The sequence below is a fragment of the Chlorocebus sabaeus genome, chromosome X (genome assembly GCF_047675955.1).
Source record: "Chlorocebus sabaeus isolate Y175 chromosome X, mChlSab1.0.hap1, whole genome shotgun sequence".
In the NCBI taxonomy this organism is placed as follows: Eukaryota; Metazoa; Chordata; class Mammalia; order Primates; family Cercopithecidae; genus Chlorocebus; species Chlorocebus sabaeus.
The window spans coordinates 99,931,937-99,952,510 of NC_132933.1; the positions used below are offsets into that span (position 1 = coordinate 99,931,937).

The 20,574-nt window shown below is 51.5% G+C and overlaps 2 protein-coding genes across 3 annotated transcripts in view; both read right to left on the reverse strand.

Moving 5' to 3' along the window:
- Nucleotides 1-4,560: 4,560 nt before the first annotated feature.
- On the reverse strand, nt 4,561-12,033 carry TSPYL2 (TSPY like 2). Of its 2 annotated transcripts, XM_007991758.3 has the most exons (8): nt 11,968-11,985; nt 9,842-11,126; nt 8,484-8,561; nt 8,239-8,350; nt 8,009-8,154; nt 7,787-7,881; nt 6,799-7,478; nt 4,561-5,329 (listed from the first exon to the last, which is right to left on the reverse strand). In XM_007991758.3, the coding sequence occupies exons 2-8, from the start codon at nt 10,652-10,654 to the stop codon at nt 5,163-5,165; spliced, it is 2,091 nt and encodes a 696-aa protein (XP_007989949.3). In that variant the 5' UTR covers nt 10,655-11,126; nt 11,968-11,985; the 3' UTR covers nt 4,561-5,162. The 2 variants fall into 2 exon arrangements, with proteins under 2 accessions (XP_007989949.3, XP_007989947.3); XM_007991756.3 differs by having other exon boundaries at nt 5,281-7,478; nt 11,968-12,033.
- Nucleotides 12,034-13,773: 1,740 nt separating this feature from the next.
- GPR173 (G protein-coupled receptor 173) overlaps nt 13,774-20,574 on the reverse strand; it is a 30,941-nt gene continuing 24,140 nt past the window's right edge. Inside the window, exon 2 of the mRNA XM_007991755.3 lies at nt 13,774-16,727. Coding sequence (XP_007989946.1) covers nt 15,509-16,630 — 1,122 coding nt within the window. The 5' untranslated portion in view covers nt 16,631-16,727 and the 3' untranslated portion in view covers nt 13,774-15,508. The remainder of the gene's footprint in view (nt 16,728-20,574) is intronic.

A 20,574-nucleotide genomic window follows, 5' to 3' on the forward strand; every position in this document is an offset into this window, starting at 1 on the left:
CATCTTTATGGCCGGGCGCAATGGCTCACGCCTGTAATCCCAGCACTTTGGGAGGCCGAGGCGGGCGGATCACCTGAGGTCGGAGTTTGAGACCAGCCTGACCAACACGGAGAAACCCCGTCTCTACTAAAAATACAAAATTAGCTGGGCGTGGTGGCACATGCCTGTAATCCCAGCTACTAGGGAGGCTGAGGCAGGAGAATCGCTTGAACCTGGGAGGCGGAGGTTGCGGTGAGCTGAGATGGCACCATTGCACTCCAGCCTCGGCAATAAGAGTGAAACTCCGCCTCAAAAAAAAAAAAAAAAAAAATTTACGTCTTTATTTTCCCTCTCCTCTAACTGAAATTTAGCATTTTTCAATAAAGAATGTAACTAGGCATAGTAGCAGCAGTAGTAGGAGTACTGATTGTCACCAATAGAAATCAGAGATTTTCATATCACATTACAGATGTTGCAGATCTCTTGAAAATCATATAATTTCAATAATTATTTTGAAATCATGATAGTCATTAGACCCTCCATTAAATCTTATGATTTAATGGATTAATGGGGAGTACATATACGATTATACTATAGCACATATTTGCTTTTTCCGTATTTTAATAACTATATTTCAATGTAATCAATTTCTTTTGTAATTCTAGATACTTTATTTTATGAATTTAAACGATTTTTGTTTTTTTTTTTCTGAGAAAAAGTCCAGTGGGGCGTAGTGGCTCATGCCTGTAATCCCAGAACTTTGGGAGGCCGGAGGGGGGTGAATCACCTAAGGTCAGGAGTTCCAGACCAGCCTGGCCAACATGGTGAAATCCTGTCTCTACTAAAAATACAAAAATTAGCTGGGGGTGGTGGCAGGCGCCTGTAATCCCAGCTACTTGGGAGGCTGAGGCAGGAGAATTGCTTGAACCCAGGAGGTGGAGGTTGCAGTGAGCCAAGATCATGCCATAGAACTCCAGCCTGAGCAACAAGAGTGAGACTCCATCTAAAAAAAAAAAAAAAAAAGAAGAAGAAGAAAAAGAAAAAGATCCATAGGCTTCACTAGATTACCAAAGGGGTCCATGGCACAAAAAATATTAAGAATATTTGTCTTGAACTCTAGGCTCCAGGAGGAAAAAGACTTGCTCTATCAGCTGGGCGCAGTGGCTCACGCCTGTAATCCCAACACTTTGGGAGGCCAAGGCAGGCTGATCACGAGGTCAGGAGGTCGATACCATCATGGCTAACACGGTGAAACCCTGTCTCTACTAAAAATACAAAATATTAGCCAAGCGTGGTGGCGGGCGCCTGTAGTCCCAGCTACTCGGGAGGCTGAGGCAGGAGAATGGCGTGAACCCGGGAGGCAGAGCTTGCAGTGAGCGGAGATTGTGCCACTGCACTCCAGGCTGGGCAACAACAACAAAAAGACTTGCTCTATCTTGTTTCCCTGCTGTATCCCTGTCACCCAGTTCAGTACTTCAGGCACACAGTAGGTACTTGTAAGTGTTTACTGAATGAATAATAGGATTCCTTCCCAACCATCCTGCACACCCCCAATTGGGGGAGCCAGTGCCGGCCCTTTGGGTCACCTAAGAAGGAGGGACATTCTTGAATCTAGTTTTGTCCCTGCCAATCTGATTCTGCTCACAGAAGTAGGTGGCACTTTAAAGGTCTGGTCCCAGGAAATCCCAGGAACCTCCCACCCAGGAGCAGGGCCCTCTGCTGCAAAGGAGTGAGGGCAAGCTAGGAAGCATATGAAGACAAGTAGTTTCAACATGGGAACAGGCCCTAGGGCACATTGGGCCCATGACTCTTCATCCTCCTAGTTTCTGTTTAAGGTCTCAGCCAATGGGGCCTGTCTTCTCTGGCCTTCGGCGAAGACAATATCTTGGAGCTAGATGTGACCTTAAAGACCTAGAATAGCCCTCCCTTTCGGAGGTCCAGACTGAAGAGTGAGGGCACAGGGAACAAGATGTTACTCTGGGCAAAGAACATCCTGTCCTCACATGGCTCAGCCAAGGACATGAGCACCCTGGCCAACTATATTAGAATCCTATGATTGACTCTTAAGAGCATCCCTGAAGATGAAGACCAGAGGCCCTATAATAGGGTGGGTGAAGAAGAGTCCGAAATGCCAGGATGAGGGGCTGGGGATTTGATTTGGGGGACAGAGAGGAATCAGGGAAGAGCACAATGAAGGCCAGACTTCAGAGACCGGCTTCAAGGCTAGACTCTGTCTTGAGACCTTAGGCAGGTCGCTTCTCCTAGACTGATCCCCCAGCACAATAAGCCTCAGTTTATAGATGGGAAAACTGTGGCCCTCTAGAGAGGACAAGGAGAGTCATGTTGTGAGGTAAGTCAGACTGAGGCAAGAGTAACCAGGCTGGTGACTCTGGCTCTGATTAGCTGGGATCCTTTGGCAGGCTGACCTCTTCCTGGCCTACTCCATTGCCTTTGCCCCTGCTGCTTTCCCCTCCCCTCCTCTTCACCACATACTCATTGGGGTTGGCTCCAGATATTGCATGTAGATGTCTGTTTTCTCTAGGGTCCTGCACTCTCAGCTCTGGCCTTGAGGTATTGCGTTACTTTAGGCAAGACATTCCCTTTTCTGAGCCTCAGTCCTCCCTACCCACCTCTGACAGCACATCAAAGCCTCCATCCTGTCCCCCTCAAAACATCAGAATCATTGGAGAGACAAGTCAAGGATCTGGTATTCCAACCATCTCACAGAGGAGGCCCAGAGAGGGAAGGGGCCTTGCCAAAGGTCTCACACCAACGTGGCAGTCATCTTGACTCCTCTCAATCCCTCTCCTTCCATATCTAAAGCCTGTCGAGTCCAACATCTTAAAAGCTCTCATAGAACAGACAAATTGCTCTTGCAGAATAATTCCAATTAATTTATGTACATACTTCCCTCTCAAGGAAATGGAGCATAACTCCTCATTCCCTAAGCACGGGCTGCACTTACTTGGCTTCTTTCCAAAGAGTACAGCATGGAAAAAGAGAAAGAGGAGTAGCTTTACAGTGGAGAAACCTGACGGACACTACCTCAGCCAGGTGATCAAAGTTAACATCAACAGTGGTAAATCATATTGATAGTACATGCCCTTGATAGGATCTAGTGAGAATGACATTTGACTTCTGTGGTCTTCCTTCCCCAAACTCATATCCTCAGTTTAATCATGAGAGAAAACATCAGACAAATCCTGATTAAGGGACATTCTATAAAATACCTGACCAGTACTCCTCAAATGACTCCAGGTCATCAAAAACAGGGAAAGCCTGAGAGAGTGTCATAGCCAAGAGGAGCTTAAGGAGACAAGATGACTAAATGTAGTGTGCTAGTCTGGATGGAATCCTGGAACAGAAAAAGGACATTAAGTTAAAACTAAGGAAATTGGAATAAAGTATGGACTTTAGTTAATAATAATGTACTGATATTGGTTCATTAATTGCGACAAATATATCACACTAATGTAAACTGTTAAGGAAAACTGGCTGTGGGGCATACGGGACTTCTCTGTTATCTTCACAATAAATCTGTAAATTTAAAACTATTCTGAAATTAAGTTTATTTTAAAAACCTCTCAAATCCGCCCCCATCTTGCCAGTCCCACCTGAGGTCTAGCGTCTATTTCCTTACTGCTCTCCTTTCTTCCAGTCCGTTCTCCTGGCAGCCAGCAGAGGGCATTCTCTAAAACGCAAATCTAACCATCTCTGAAGCCTTCCAGCAAAATAAAGGCGTTGGATGGAAAGTTCGGGAGATATGTTATAAAAGACCGACTCGGATGTCTGAATAAAAGTTATTGTGATCCAGAACAAATCTGGGAAATACTTCTGGCGCCCACCGAGATAAAATTTATGTATCTAAATTTAATATAACTCAGCCTTTCCAAGGTCTCCCGGATAAAGCCCGTTTTTCAGATGTCCAACTCCCTACGTTTCCATCCCTTCGCACAGTTACATAGTTAATTTCCCTTTGTTTTTCCTTTATCTCTATGGATACTTCTCTGCCTGAGCTATCTTCTCCTGCCTTCTTTCCCAAGCCCAGCTCCAGGGACTCTGCACCCCCTCCCAAAGGCAAGAGAGCGCTCCTGCATAATTGGGTTGTGATATCCGAACCGAAGTCGTTTTTTGTTTTATTTTTACTAAATGCGAATGAGGAAAATGAATTCCTTTGGCTCCCCCAGGCCCCACTCACTCTAGGCCCGAGGAAAGGTTTGACGCACTATAAATTAAAAGATGAATCACTGATAAATCGATGTTCTAGGGCGCAGGATTGCTCTATGCGCATGCGCCAGAGGAGAAGGCGTGGGAAGCCCTTTGCTACCTGGCTGGGTCTGCTGCGGGCGCCAGGAGGAGGAGGGGCTTCCTCAGCTTCGCCCTGCCATTGGCCAGGATGATCCGCATTGGTCTGACGCAACGCCTCTGCGGCCTGGCGGAGCTCGCCCCCCCACCCGCCAAACCCCCGCAACTAACATGTTGCAGGCTACTGCGTAGGCCAGGCAGCTACGTGTCGGCCTGGGGGAAACTGACCACTGGGGCCGGGGCACCAGGCGAAACAAAAGACTCGAAGGGGCACTCTGAACTTGCTCAGAATTTTATTGGGATTAACAGGGTCCACGGGGAGAGGCAAGCCTTCTGGGGGAGGGGGACAAGAATACCGCAAAGAATACCGCAATGGCGAAGCGGCCTTGCATAGACACCGAGGCGGGCTAGCGGCGCGGCGGGAAGAGGAGAGGGATGGAGAAAGAACTTGGGAGAGGAGGGTGGCAGCAGCGCCTACAAGGGCACTGCGCGGCTGTGACGAAGGCCACAGCGACCCTCCCCGCTTCGGGGGTCAGGGTGTCCACTCCACACAGCACAAGGAGAGGGGCTGGGGCCACAACTGACTGGGAGAAAGTGGGTAGAGGGGCCCTGACCAAGGCATCACAATAAATACAGTTAGCAGCACACAGAAGCCTGCGGGGGCGGAGGGCCAAAAGAAGGGGACTAGCCCCCTTTCCCTCCCCCCAAAATAAGAACTCTGCAATGACTAAACCATAAAAATAAACTTTAAACCCGTGTACGAAGTCGGTCACCCCCCAGAAGTGCAATGTGGGGCCGCGTGGCCCTAGCTGAGGAGGAGGGCAAATGGGATAGGGGGTGGGGGATACAGAGAGGTAATCCCCAAAAGGGCAAGACCCTTATCCGGTTTTCCCCCTCTTCCCCGGGTTGGCCCAACCGTTTGGGACCTGAAGCACATCCTCCAGGTCAGAGTCGTCTGAATCTTCCCCTTCTTCCCAGACATCTTCACTTCCTTCCCCCTCATAGTTTCCTTCCTCCTGATAGATGTCTTCATCTTGCTGGATGCCTGCATAGGGGAGAAGCAAGGAAGGAGAAATGGAGGAAGGCAGTTAGATGAGCAGATAGGTGTCACTCTAAAAGGGAACAGAGCCCATAGCCAGGGCTTGTAGGGCCTGGGACAACTTGCCGAGTGCCTTTGCTTGGAACAAACAGCCAAAAGTGTGTGTAGGTATACTCATAAGCCCACAGAATGAGGGAGTTGGAGGAAGGCAGGTAGGCAGTGTGGGCTCCCTGCTTCCGTCCAGTCAAAACTGATACATCTCTGATAATAGCTTTTTCTCCCCCTTGTACTCATCAATGTGTGTCTCTTCCTGAGCTCCGACCTCAGCTGAATAAACCTATTCATCTCCAGGCAGCTTCCTTGCTCCTTTCCCCCAGTCCTGATCCAAACAGGCCCCAGTCTGTGTTCTTCAACCCAATTCCCCACCCCCACTCCCACCCTTAGGGCTGGGCAGACAGCTCTGCCTCCCCTTCTCTGAGAAGAGATGCCATCAGGTGGGAGGGGAAGAGAACTGAGAATCCGTTTCCCTCTCCTACCTGAACACGACTAGATTGAGGCTCCACATTCATTCAATACCTCTTCCCTTAGTGCCCTGGCCTTGCCCTCAATGGAAGTTTGCCAGGGACCCCATGGCCCAAAAAACCCCAAGAGTGGTTGATTTTCCTGCCCCTTCCACCTCCCATCTGAGTACTTCTCAGCATCTTTATAATTCTGATGTTATTCTCAAAGCCCTTAAGGTGCTAATGTGACTCTACAAGAGGGCATTATTATATGTAGTACTTGTCCAACGTATACCACCACTGAAACCTTTTGTGGGAAGCAGCTTTCGGATCTGGTGAATGATCCTCAGGACATAATTTTGGAAACCCTGCCCAACATACCATGCATTTTCACCCTTCCAAGTCCTTGTTCACACGATTCACTCCACTGAGAATGCTCCATAATGCGCCTCAGTGTGAATGCAGCCTCCAATTCAGATGTCACCTTCTTCCTCTAGCTCTCCCCCGCCCCCCTCCCCCAACTCTTGAGGTAGAACTGGCTGCACCCTTTTCTGGGCTCAGAGAGCACACTGTTCACTTCATGCTCTGCTCCCAGCACAAGCCTGGGAATTCGCCAAAGGCCAAGGCTGGGTACAGACTGTGCTGAAATGCACTGTGTTTTGCCACTCCCCCACCTCGATGTGAAGTGTCCTTTTTAGTTTTCCACCCACTGTCTCCTATCTCTGTGTACTCTTCATCTTTCGCTGTTACAACCATCTACCCATCACCTGTAACTAAAATGATTTTTTAGGGTTTTGTTACATTTTTAAGTTAAATGTTCACTGGACTTCCTTTGTTTAAAGAGTTGCTCAGAATGCTTTTTCTTTCCTCCATGAAAGCAGATTGTGTTCATGCCTTGATACCCTGTCCTTGGCCAGGCTTGCTCTGAAAGAAAAGAAGACAGAAGACAAGGGTTGGGGGCAGGGGTTAGCTCACCTTCCTCAATGCCCTCCTCTTCTTCCACTGATTCGTCTGAGATGATCTCTATCACGTCCTCGTAGTCATCCTGATCCCTGTCAAAGTCTTCAATAACTTTCTCATAGTACTCAATGTCTCTGTCGTCATCATCGCTGCCTTCGTTGTCACCTTCATTGCCATCATCATCACTGCCCTCATTGTCACCTTCATTGCCATCATTATCTTCATCATCACTGGCCTCATCTGCTTCATTGTCACTGTCGCTGCTGTCCTGGTTGTTGCCATGGCTGCCCCAGAAGCCGCCGTTGAAGAAGTTGTTGCCATAAGTGTGCTTGTTGTTGTCAGGGTTCTCTTCGTTGTCATCAGTGTTCTTGTTGTTGTCTTCAGGGTTCTCATTGTTGTCATCTGCACTCTCATTGTTGTCAGTGGTTTCGCTGTCATCAGCACTCTCGTTGTTATCAGTGGTCTCGTTGCGGACCTCATTGTGGTCAGGGCTCTCGCTGTCGCAGATGTTCTCATTGATGTCAGTTATCTCATTGTCAGTGGTCTCGAAGTAGTCAGTGGTCTCCATGAAGTCAGAGATCTTGATGTCATGAATTGTCTCATCAATGTCTGAGATCTCGCTGAAAATGTCTTCCACTGCATAATAGTCAGGGGCGTCTTCCATGATCACCACCTCACATCTGCCCCTGGTTTTACTGTAGGGAAGGCTGTAGCTGAGTATGGGGTTGGTGGGAGGAGGAGTACCCATAGCACTCAAAGGTGGAGAGTAACTAGGGAAGCAGTAGGCTATAAGGGATCCCAGGGATGGGGCTAGGGTGGGTAAAGTCCCACTTCTGCCCCTGACTGTGTAACCTCAAGCCATTTCTGGACATGATTTCCCACTTGTAAAACATATTCCACTGGGATTATCTCAAAGGTCCCTTTGGCTCCATAAATCCTGTGTTACACTAGTTTTTGCCCCATCCCCAACAAACCACCTCTCAGCCACCAAACCCCTCATTACCGTTTCTTCATTTCTTGCTTCTTTCTCTTTATCCTGGAGCCCCTTTCTCTCAGGTAGTAGCGTAGAGGATTAACCCACAGATCGTTCTTGATAATCTGTTGAAAAAGGGCAGAAGAGATAAGACAGCCATTAGTACAAGCTTCAGATCCTACTCTTAATTCCCCACGCACCCAGGAACAAGCCTAGCAAGGCCTTCTCTGGTGATGCCAGGAAGGGCCCCACCTCAGCAATCCTGTCAGCCTCTGGGAGGCTATGGTTTGAGAACCAGCTGAAGAAGCTGTGGCTCGCATCGTGGTTCCCATGACGGCGGGCCTGGGGTTCCTGGCCCCGGTGCCAGCGGATTGGAGTTGAGTGAGACACCAGCCGGCCTAGGGACAAAGAAGGCTATGGAGATGGGACAAAACAAGGACAGATTGGGGGGGACATGGATTTACTCTGGGACTGCCTCTTACCCGAGCGGTTGCGCTGGAACTCCTTGACAATCACCATGTTTGTAAAGTAGGGGTTTGTTTGGAAGTACAGCTTCATTTTGTAGCCCATGGAGATATGTCTGAGATCCTGTACCTGCTCCAGGTGGGGGTGATGGTGGAATCTGTCTCCCCCCACACACACCACGGCCCTTCCCACCCACCTCCCCTCACCTCCAATAACCAGATTCGTTGCCCGATCCTACTAAAAAATGTCTCTCTGGCCTGACCTGCAGATTGGTCAAGTAGCGGAAAATGTCTTCATCACGTCGGTTGATCAAAATTGAAATTCTGGGGTGGTTGAGGAACTGATGAGTGGAGCAGTTTAGGTCAAGGATTGACTATTCCGTGAAAGGGAGGGAGGGAAGGCCAGGAAGGGCACAGTAAGAGGCTGGAGCGGGAGGATTCCTTCTGTGTTTATGTTGTATGTATGAAGCAAGTGAGTCATGGGACATAACCCATACTTATTCCCATGATAAACCTCTATGTTAGGTGGCCCTGCAGGGTATTGACAATCTATGTGCATGTGGTTTATGTCTCTGGGTGCTGAAGGCTTGTGTTCACAAAATGCACATGTCTGGGGGCTGAAGGCCCACGTCCAAGCGATGCTGTATCTGACTGCTGAGGACCTGTGGTCACATGATGTTGTATGTATGGGTGTTGAAGGTCCATGTCTACGTGATGTGTGAATGGCTCTGATGGCTTGTGGTCAAGTGATGCCATGTGTCTACATGCTAAGGACCTGTGGTCACATAATACTGTGTCTAGGAGCTGAGGTCCTATGTCTAAATGACATTGTATGCCTGGGTGCTAAGGGCCTCTTACCATGTGCTGTTTTGTATGAGGGCGCTAAGGGTCTGTATCCACATAATTCTATTAGAATGTTAAATTTATGTTCCTGTTACATGTATGTATATGTGTCCATCTACTCTCCCCTTTCCTTCATTTAACTCCTTTTTCTCTATACCTAGACACTCCCTCTCTTGACCTTTCAGGGGCTCCAGCCCCTCTCCAGCCCGTTTCCCTCCAATGCAAGGCACTCCAGCCAAGATTGGGGTCTCCTAGTATCTTAAGCAGAGATCTAGATTTACAGAGCCCTGTATGGCTCAGGCACCCTTTCTGGGTAGTTTCTCTGCTGTGTGCCATTCCCCTCCCTCTTCAAGGTCTCTGAGTCAGTTGATCTTCTACGTGCCCCTCCCCTCCTCCTTTCACCATCTCTAGTCCAATTTTTTTGCTGTGTGCCCCTTTACTGCCCTCCTCCTTTTTATCATCTGTGATCCTTTTTTTAACGCTATGTTCCTCCTCTTCCCCCTTTCCCATCTGTGGTCCAGTTTTTATACCCCCCTGTACCCCCCCCCAGTCCCCCGCGTCCCCCCCTCCCCGTCCCTTCATCATCTCCAGTCCAGCTTCTCTGCTGTTCTGCCCTCCTCCTTCCATCCCTCTTCCACCCAGTCTAATCCGTCTTCCGATAGGGGGCTCACGCCCACCTCTGGCTCTCCTCCACCCCCTTTACCTTTTCTGTCCCTCCCCCACCTCCCCCTTTCCTGTCACGGGCTTCTGACCCATGGAGTATCGATTAGAAGGATACTGCTTTGACCCAGAAGCCTGGGATATGCTGGATGATAAGGTCTCTGCGCTCCAGGAAGGGTCTTCGCATCTGGATGAACTTGCGCTTGAGACGCAGGAAGGCCTTGCCTGCCTTGATGTTCACCGCCTCCAGATCCAGCTGAATATCCTCCAGTGCCTGCAGGATGCTCTCCATCCTCTCGGCATTTCTCTCTCTGCTTTCTCTCTTCACCTTCCTCTGCTTCCTCCTCCTCCGCCGCCGCCTCCTCCTGCTGCTCCTCATACTCTCCTGCTCATCCTCATCCTCATCCTCCACTATGATGATCGCCTCTTCCTTGCTCTTTGGGTCAACTAATCTCTGGGGCCCCCACCCCACTGCGCTACAGGTTTCTAGGGCCCCCTCTCCACCAAAACTGCTGGGCTGCACAACCTGAAAATCGATTTCCAGGCTCCCCCCGGAGGCCTCAGGAATGGGGAGTGCTTCTAGGCTCTCCGTGGGCGGGGGCGCCTCCCCATACCCCGACTCGATGGTAGGATCCCAGCCGGGACACTCAGCACCGAGCGTGAAGTATGCGCGGATCCCCCCCTCCTCGAGAATGACATAGGGAGGCGGCGGGGGCAGCGCGGGGCCCAGTCCCACCCCCCTCATATCGGCCAGCACCTGTGCCGCCTCCGTTTCCTCCTGGAGCCTCGGGCGCTGCTGGGGTGGAGGCAGCGGCAGTCGGAGGAGCGGCGGCGGCGGCGGCGGCGGCGGCGGGGGCGGGTCGCGCTGTGGAGACTCGGAGCTGCTCAGGCGGCGGGTCTTGGCCGGAGGCCCCTCATCTGGGCGGTCCATGGCGACCGCGCTCGTACAGCTCAAGGGACTCGCACTCGCCCCTTCGCTTTTAGCCGCGTCGCTGCCGCTAGTCGCACCGTGAAGCGGAGCTGCAGAGACTCACGCAACCAGCTCGCCTCACCACCTCGCTCTGGCGTTCCCTCCCACAGAGCCCGCTCTACTCCCTCCGCGCCAATCGCCGAGGCCCCGCCCGCTCCTGACGCAGGGATCCGCTCGGCCTGGCCATTGGCTGCCGGCCGCCGCGGCGGCGCTCGTGCTCCCGCGACCCCTGCCCGCTCTCACGCAATCTGCTTGCCAACACCACACATCATCAGTTTCCGATTGGCTCCCCTCGGGCCCGCCAATCAACGGGCTGACTCCCCCAGCGACGGGAGGGAAACTGCAGGGCGATTGGCTGCGAGGAAAGCTGGGGAAGAAGCCCCTCTCCCTCACCCTCTCAGCGTTTTATCCAATGGGAAAAGTACCAGTGGTTCTGAAGAGCAAAAAACGAGACGAAAAACAAACGCAGGCGCTGAGCAGGATGTGCTCACATGAAATTGGGAGAGCCTCGTTATCGTTCCCCCCGCCCCCCTCCCCTCAGCAACTACGCACTTTTAAAATCTGCCCCTTCCCCCATTTCCTTCAACTCTTTCCACCACCCCCGCTTCTGCCCCTTCCCCCATCCCGGCTCCTGCCCCTTCCCCCACCCCCGCTTCTGCTCCTTCTCCCATCCCCCACTGCTGCCCCTTCTTCCATCCCCGCTTCTGCCCCTTCCTCCACTCCACCCCCGTTTCTCCCCCTTCCCCCACCCCCCGCTTCGGCCCCTTCCCCCCGCCCTCGCTTCTGCCTCTTCCCTCACCCCCCGCTTCTGCCCCTTCCCGCATTCCCTATTTCTGACCCCCCATCCCCCAACTCTGTCCCTTCCCTCACCCCCTACTTCTGCCCCTTCCCTCACCCCCCACCCCCCGCTTCTGCCCCTTCCCTCACCCTCCCTCCCTCCACCTCTGCTCTTTCCCCTATCCCATTTCTGCCCCTTCACTCACTCCCACCTCCCGCTTCTGCCCCTTTCCTCGCCCCCATACCCCGCTTCTGCCCCTTCCCTCACCCTCCCACCCTCCGCTTCTGCCCTTCCCCCATCACCCCACTTCTGCCCCTTCCCTCACCCCCCACACCCCCGCTTCTGCCCCTTCCATCCCCCGCTTCTGCCCCTTCCCTCAACCCCCCACCGCTTCTGCCTCTTCCCCCACCTTCCACTTCTGCCCCTTCCCCCACCCCCCACGTTTGCCCCCTGGGTGAACTCTGCCGTCGCTCCTCGGGGGCTCGGGCTGCCCTACCGCTTGCGCCTGCAATTTAGACACCCAGGGTGTTTGGTTTGGGGGCCAGGTTTTGACGTGGCGTTTTCCATCTCCGCAAAATGGCCCTACAAATAATAATCACACACACAAAAAAGTAACTTCCTCTGCGTCATAAAAATGATTGTGATTCAGCTCTTTTGCTAGAATTTTCTAGCACTTTCTGTCTCTTCTCCCCCTTTCCATCCTTTCCTCTCCCTTTCCTCAGTGTATGCTGTATTTTAAGATTTTTCTTTTTAAACCAGAGATGGATGGTCTTTTGTGAGGCATGGTGGTGGAGGGCTGGCTTTGGTGCTGGGATTCACATGGGTGTGCCCCTCATTTTGTAACCTTAACTAAATCACTGCCCTTCTCTGAGCTTCAGTTTTCTCTCCCCTAAATTAGGCATCCCTAAAGAGAGGTGCAGGTAACTGCCCATTGCAACCTTGTCACGGAGCAGAGAGGAGACCTAGGGATTCATCACTAGGGGAGTGGATAAGAAAAATGTGATATATGTTTAAGATGGACCACTAGAATGAATTAGATCTATATACGGCAACATGGCTGGATCTCTCAAAGACAGAATGTTGAGTGAAAAAAGAAACAGAACAAGATTTATAGTACAATACTGTTTATGTAAATTAAAACACACAGCAATACCATACATTTTTCACAGATAGACATATATGTAAATAAACACATGAACGGTGGATTGGAAGGACATACGTTAAATACACGAGAGTGGGTGCCTATGTAGCGGGTGGGGAGGATGGGATCAGGAATGGGTGATGAAGGGGACGAAACTGAAGACAAAAAAATAAAAGGGCCTCACATGGACCAATGATGATATAGTGTGCCAAGAACTGAGGAGTATGGTCAACTCAATTCTGTGCACCTGAGAGAATAAATAGATAGTAAATTCACTGTCTAGGGAGCAGGCTGGCTGGGCAGACTCCTGGGCTTGGGTTTTTTTTCCCCATGACATCCCTCCCTCTAAATTTGGTCAAAGCTGACGAAAGTCCCAGCTGCATACAGTGGCCCCTAGGAAGGGCTCCCATCCCAGACTGAGCAGTCCTTCCAAAAGCCATTACTTTGTGAGGGGCATTTCCTAATCCCATCAGTTTCACTCATATTTGATCCTCAATTCCCAGTCCCCATTCTCCATGGTGGTCCAATTTTAGGAACACCTTGTTTGAGTTTGGAAAGGAGACTGAGACGGGGTTGGGATGGAGCTACGGGCTTTGTGAGGAGATGAGGTTCTCAAGTACCCTGGCGGCCCCAGCCCTCCAGTGCTCAGGGCGTGGGCCAAGGGAGACCCATCTTGTGAGATGGGAATCTACCCTCTTGCTACCTACCTATGTACAGTTTCCAAGATCCATCTATTGACCACTCTACTTTCTACCATGGGCACATACTCTAGTTTGTCTCCTCTCAACTGTGGTGTGTGTGTGCATGCATGCACATGCTGTATATGTCCCCATATACAGGCATTTGCTTATGTGTGTGCACCGGGCAAGTTTTCCTCAGGAGTGCCTCCCCACACAAAGTCACACAGACATACACTATCACTCAATCATGTCTCTCCACATGTGGTCACACAGACAGGACACATGCGCGCACGCGCACACACACACACACAGAGAGTCAGAAAGAGAAAACATCCAATATAGCATTGTTCATTTCAGTTTTTCCATTTACAAAATCCAATGGTGAATTCAGGCAGTTAGAAAAAACAAATGGAGGAAAACCCTCCTGAATGTACCCTATCTACCCCCCACCCCCTTGGTCTTCCCACCCCACCCCCTCGGAAAGGCACCCCCATCACTATCGCTGAGAGAACAGGCTCCCCCACTCCGGGCCTCTCAGCCACTCTGGCCTGCCTTTCCAGGGCCACTCCGCAGCCAGGCTCATTAATGTCTCTCCTGCCTAGAGTGCCCTCCCCATTCTGTATGGGTCAGGCTTCCCCAGTTCTGGGGCTCTCTTGGGGTAGGGAGGGAGTTTAGGACAGGGACTTCTATAAAGAAGGGAAAGGGGGATGGATAAATACAGATTCCGGCCCCACAGGAAGTGAGGGGGGGACAGAGAACCCAGGTAAGACCAGGGCAAGGAGTGCCAGCTTGGCTCACCAATCCACAGAACAGGCCTCAAAGTAAGCCCAGAGTGGACTCCACCCCCGGGAGGGAGGCTTGGATCTCCCACCTGGAGAATCTGGCTGCAGTCTGTTCCACTTTGGGTGTAGGTAAGGGTGGGGGAAGGAAGGGGAAGGAGGGTCGTTGGGAAAAAGGATGTTTGGGGCTCAGGGCCCGGTCGGCCAAGGGCTACTAAGGAGGGGCTTGAGGCCCCTGAGGCTTGAGGGGGACAAAAAGAGGTCAGATAGGAATGGACTCAAGTCCACAGTGCCTTGGAGTTTGTACCACTATCGGTTACCAAGGCCCCAAACAAATTTTCATTTTCAGAAGAGTAGGGTGAACCCAAGAGACAATTTTGGGGTTGAAATCAGCTCTGACCCAAGTCTTTGCGGTCCAGCTACTTTGGGGAGTTCAGCTCCCTCCCTACACTTTCCTGGTGGGCCGCTCCTGTCTGTATGGCACCCACATCAGTCCTAGTGGGGCTGGAGTGGATTTCCATCCTCAGGAAGAAGAGTTGGGGGCTGGGGATCCTGAAGGCAGCATGAGAGAATGTGACCAAGTGTAGGTCTCTTCAATTCAAGGAGTTCAGCTCACATCCTACTCTTCACCTAACCTGGGCCCATCCTTGGGGCCCTTCTCCCTACTCCCTTGACTTCTCCAACAGATGCACAAGAACCATTTGGAAGGTCTGGACATGGTGGGGAGGGAGAGGAGACTGGGCTTGGGGCAAGGGTTGGCCTAAAACAACATTGCACATGACATAGTAATTAAACATCCCTGCTCCCTGGGAACCCAGCACCCCCTTTGGTCCCTCTTGTCAGCAGCCTTGGACCACTTTCTCCCTAAACATCCAGGCCTTGCTAAAGGACTTGGAAGGGGAGGGTGCGTGGGAGCAGAGTGGGCAAAAGAGCTCTGGAAGTCTATTTTACAGGACAAATTTCTCCCTTCTGGACAGTGTCAGAAGGAGAGACATTAAAGTAAGAAAGCCTGTCTCCTCAGCTGTTAGTAGAAAAACCTGCATTCTCAGTTTTCTTTTCTTTTTCTGAATTGTCACTTCTGAGAGAGAGAGAGAGAGAGAGAGAGAGAGAGAGAGAGAGAGAGAGAGAGACAGAGAGAGAGAGAGAGAGAGAGACAGAGAGAGAGAGAGAGAGAGAGAGGGAATGAGATTGTAGAAGTGGAGAAGGAGGCAGCGGAGATAGGCCCCACAAAACTAAATATGCCTCTTTCCCAGTCCCTCGCCCAGTCCTCCATCCTTGGGAGGTGTTGGCAAAGGTGCCTAGATTACAGGTGGTTCAAGGGGCTAGGGCTGGAGCTCAGAAAGGAGGACTCCTGTATGGGCCCCTACCCCTCCCTTGCTATTGGCCCCATCACGGTGGCCATGAACTTCTCTCTGCCTGTCTGCCTACCAGCCTGCTTCACATGACACAGTAGGGTTCTCTGGGAGCCGGGGCACCTCCTGTGCCCCAGCAGGGGGCGTGAGTCCTCAGGCACTTCTTGAGGTCCTTGTTGAGCAGGAAGCAGACAATCGGGTTGACGGCAGCCTGGGCGAAGCTCATCCAAACAGCAGTAGCCAGGTAGCGGTGGGGCACAGCACAGGCTTTCACAAACACTCGCCAGTAGCAGGCCACGATGTAGGGTGACCAGAGGAGCAGAAAGAGCAGTGTGATCGCGTAGAACATGCGGCCCAGCTGCTTTTCACCCTTGACCTCGTCCATGCCCAGTAGCCGCCGGCTGGCTGCATGCCCATTTTGCCGGATACCCAGCAGGGTTGGCGGCATGGGCCCACGGCCAAAGCCGGCGATCCAGTTGGCAGCAGCCTGGCCGGTGGCCCCAGGACCATGGAATGTCCAGTTCTGGCTGATGGCTGGCACCATCTGCACTGGCTTCATCTTGCGGTGACGATACTCGAAGAGGAGCAGCTTGCCATAGACAGCATGTGTAGCTGCCATGAGCACAGCCAACATAAGCATGAAGCCCAGCGTGTCATTGGCCTTGAAGTAGCGATGCTCAAAGATGCACTGGTCCTCCTCCCGAATAAACTTGTAGGTGCCCACGTCAAAGACAGGTGGGAAGGCCATGGCCACAGACAGGGTCCAGGCCATGCAGATGACAGCTGCGCATGTCCAGAGTGTCATGCGCTTGGCGTAGAAGCGGTGGTGGGCGATGGCCATGTAGCGGGTGACGCTGATGCAGAACAGCATGAAGGCCGCATGGAAGCAAAAGAGCACGGCCATAAAGGCCACAATCTTGCAGCTGAGTGCACTGAAGGTCCATGAAGAGCCGTGGCGCACAGAAGCCAGCACAAAGGGGAAGCAGACGGCAGAGCGTATGCCATCGGCCAGGCACAGGTCCAGCAGGAAGTAGTAAGGAGCCTTGTGCAGGGCACGCTCCTTGAGCACCAGCAGGGACAAGATGGCGTTGCCCGCCAGGCTCACACACATAATCAGTCCCAGCAGTACCAGCTTCACATAAGCCGATGCAGACGGCGGGGACAGAGCGCCGCTCACCTCCTCAGGCTCTCCGGTGGTGTTGGCCATACTGAGGGTCAGGGGCTACTGCCAACCCTACGGGGTCAGCCAGTCTGGTACTCGATGGGCCCGGGGGGGCTCCATGAGTTGTCCTGCTACATTGCACCTGCAAATGGGAATGAGCGGGGGAGACACAGACACAGAGAGACAGAGAGATGAGGGCAAGAGAGAGACAGAGAGGGAGAAAAACACACAGGTGTGCAGAGACAAAGTGGGAAAGAGAGAGAGAGAGATAGAACAAAGAGAAAAGTGGCCACCGATATAAATGGATTGAGATTGACACAGAAATGGAGGGGATGAGAAAGAGCAAGGAGAGAGAAAGAGAGGGGAGAGAGAGACAGACAGACAGGAGACCATGAGAAACAGATGGAAAGGAAAGATGAGGAAGAAACAGAAAGGGCAGGGTTAGTGTGTCTACGAGCCCTCCCCAATTATACCCTGGCTGGTGCCAGGCCCTGCCCCTGGACCACTCCTGCTCCTACCCACTCCTTGTCAGGTGAGGATGCTGCATTTCTCTGGATGTCTTTGGTTACCTGTTTCCTCCATTGGTGGATCTGTGGGGCAGGGATGTTGGTGCAGCTCTTCTCCCCCTTTGCAAAGCGCTAAGGTTGTGTTCAGACTTTTTTTTACTGTCACCCATAGTAAAAAAATACATTTTACATCACAACCCACTACACATACATACACACATGCACACACACAACCAAAAGTTTCACAAAACAGTACTGAACCTGTATGCAGTGTACCCCATTCATTTTTATTCTCTTTCGTGTGTTCATAAAATGCTGGTACCACTCACTTAATAGATTTCTTTATTCATGATGGGGAATGTGTTTAGTATGCTTGAGGAACAGCAGGAAGACGAGTGCGGCAGGAACGGTGAGAACAAGGGAGACAGTGGTGGAAGGTGAAGTCGCAGAGGTGCCTTGTGGCCAGATTGTGTAGGGCTGTGGGCCACAATGAGGACTTTGGTTTTTATTTTAGGTCCGGAGGCAAGTATGTGTGATTATAAACATGTAGGTATGCTTGTGCATAGTCATTCATACACTGAAAAAATATTTATCAAGCATCTACTGTGTACCAGGCACTGTTCTAGGTATTGAACACAGATAAAGATCCTGGCCCTTGTGGAACCGACATTCTAGATAATAAAGAAGAGACACTGGTGAAGTATAGTGTGTCAGATGATGATAAGTTCCTAAGAATAAACATAAAGGAGGGAAGGAAGATAGGAAGTGCTAGGGGTGGGGAAGATGCTGCAGTTTTAGATGAGGTGGACAGGGGAGGCTTCACGGAGGAGGTGTCATCTGAGCATAGACCTAAGGGAGGTGAGAGAGTGAGTCATGTGGATATCTGGGGGAAGAGAAGTTCAGGCAGGGGGAACGGCCAGAGCAAAGGCCCTGAGGTGGGACTCTACATGGCATGTTTGAGGAAGAGCAAGGACGTCACTGTGGGTGGAACACAGCGAGTCAGGGGAATGTGGTGGCAGGTGAGGTCAGAAAGGTGGTGAGGTCAGATTGGGGAGGCTGTGGCGAGGGCTTTTTCCTCTGAATGAGATGGGAGTCACGGGAGGATTCTGAGCAGAGGCCAGATGCGGTATGATCTAGGATGGAACAGAATCCCGCTTGCTGTTGTGAAGAGCAGGGGTCATGTGGGGTGCAGATGGAAGTAGGGAAGACTACTCAAAGAGGCCCCTGCAGCAATCCAGGTGTCAGATAATACCCCCTCCATGCCACTCTCCCTATTGTGCTTCCTAGAATTTCTCTCTTCTAACACACTATATAATTTACTTTTAAATTTTGGTTTATTGCCTGCCTTGTCCTATCAGAATGAAAGCTCCACAAAGGCAGGAGTTAAAGACTCACTGACTCTCCTCTGAAAGAACACTACATAGCACATCATGGTAGGCTCTCAGTGACAATATATCAAATGAATTGATTGAGGGATTAAATGGACTGGGGCTGTGGGTCAGAGAGGGCGCCCTGGAGACATCCAGGCAGGATTCGCTACAAGAGCAGCCTGCGGGGTACACCTGGCAGTGAGAGCAGCGCAGCAAAGCTGTGGGAAAGAGGAGAGCTCTGGGAGTGTGGGGATGTGACTAGGTAACAGCACAGGTCCCAGGGGGAAGGCAGTGAGGCGACTGGGCAGAAACTGGGGAAGCTCAGGATGATTGTTGGGGCTGGGCTGGGGCTGGGCTGGGATTAGGGGGTGCAACTTGAGTGGATGTCTTCCTACTCCTTCCCTCCCAGGAAAAGTCTCCCCTCTGCATGTGTTCCAGCTCAATCCAGCCTGGCCTGCCACCTGGGGCCTGGCCTTTTTTTTTTTTTGGACAGAGTATCGCTCTGTTGCCCAGGCTGGAGTACAGTGGCACAATCTCAGCTCACTGCAACTTCCGCCTCCCGGATTCAAGTGATTCTCATGCCTCAGCCTCCCAAGTAGCCAGAATTACAAGCACACGCGCCACCACGTCTGGCTAATTTTTGTATTTTTAGTAGAGACAGGGTTTCATCATGTTAGCCAGGCTGGTCTCCAACTCATAACCTCAAATGATTCGCCCGCCTTGGCCTCCCAAATTGTTGGGATTACAGGCGTGAGCCACTGTGCCCGAGCCAGGCTTTTTGATGGCACCCTGAAATCTCAGAGCCCATGGCAGGAGGCCAAACTAGCCCTTAGAAAGTGCTAGGGCAGGGGCTGAGCAGAAATGGGGTTGGTGGGTTCCCTTTCAGCCCTTCAAGGCCTGACAGCCCCCTCAGACTGTGGAACAGTCCACAGCTGGGTGAATGTAAACACACACACACACACACACACACACACACTCTCTCTCTCTCTCTCTCTCTCTCTCTCTCTCTTTTACCTGGAGGGGAGGCAGAGGGAAAAGGATAAAGACAGAGAGAGACTGAATGTAAGAGAGAGGCCAGAGAGATACAGAGAGAGAGAAGGAGAGAGAGGTGTGTGTGACAGAGACAGATGGAGACATAGGAGGGAGAAAGAGACAGAGAAAGAAACAGAGAAAGGGTCCTTACATACAGAGAGGAAGAGATCCTTACATACAGAGAGGAAGAGAGAGAAAGGGGAAGAAGGGTGAAAATGAGAGTGAGAAAAAAGAGACAAAGACACACACAGAAACCAGCACGCCAGACAGAGAAGGGGGAGAAATAGAGACAGAGAGAGCACAAGAGAGAGAAAAGGAGAGCAGGGAGAAGGCTAATGCCATGAAAGAAAGAAAAATAGAGATGGGGTGGGGTGGGGCAGAGATAAGAGAGGGGCACTGGAGAGAGATAGAGACAGAGACAGAAATAAAGACAGAGATAGAGAGGGAGACACGGAGAGCCACACTAAGACCGAGAAGGTGGATAATGTGTAGCCCTGAGTCTCAGTGAAAACAAAAGCTAAAGATAAAACAAAAACTCCCACATCCCCCGAAACAATAGCCACAAACAAACAAAACCCTGGGAAAGCTCGGGACATGTTACAAACAAGTGAGGAGAGGGTCTTCCTCCGCAGACTGGCAGCCGCAGCTCGGGCCCAGCTGAGGCTCAAGACGCGTGCAAACACAGAACACGTGCATAACTGCTCGAGCCCAGACACCTGCACACCTCCTCCCCCCATAAACAGTCTACTGCTGTGGACACCCTCAGACAGCAACCCGCTCTTGCATGAGGAACGCGTGCGCACGCATGCAACACACACACTCACACATACGCACACACGCACACGGAGGCAGAGGTACATCTTGTACTCTGCCGCGTTCACACAGGTACGCAACGTACCCTCTTCGAGCGCCAGCGCTTCGTCCTCAACAAAGGCGTTACTGCCCTCTAGGGGACATTTTGGAAATTTGTGTAGGAGCATTTTTGATGGCCACAATGCTGGGGTGTAGGGTGTCCTTCTGACATTTAGGAGTCGGGGAGGATGTTGGCCATCCAGTAATATGGGGGACAGTCCCATGCAGC

Excerpts from the sequence above, each read along its gene's own strand:
- TSPYL2 (XM_007991756.3), bottom strand. The coding sequence starts at position 10,654 with ATGGACCGCCCAGATGAGGGGCCTCCGGCCAAGACCCGCCGCCTGAGC. Across the intron at positions 8,562-9,841 it reads CAGGCTTCTGGGTCAAAGCA|TTCCTCAACCACCCCAGAAT; the intron begins GTATCCTTCTAA and ends TCCACTCATCAG. Across the intron at positions 8,351-8,483 it reads GCTACTTGACCAATCTGCAG|GTACAGGATCTCAGACATAT; the intron begins GTCAGGCCAGAG and ends CACCTGGAGCAG.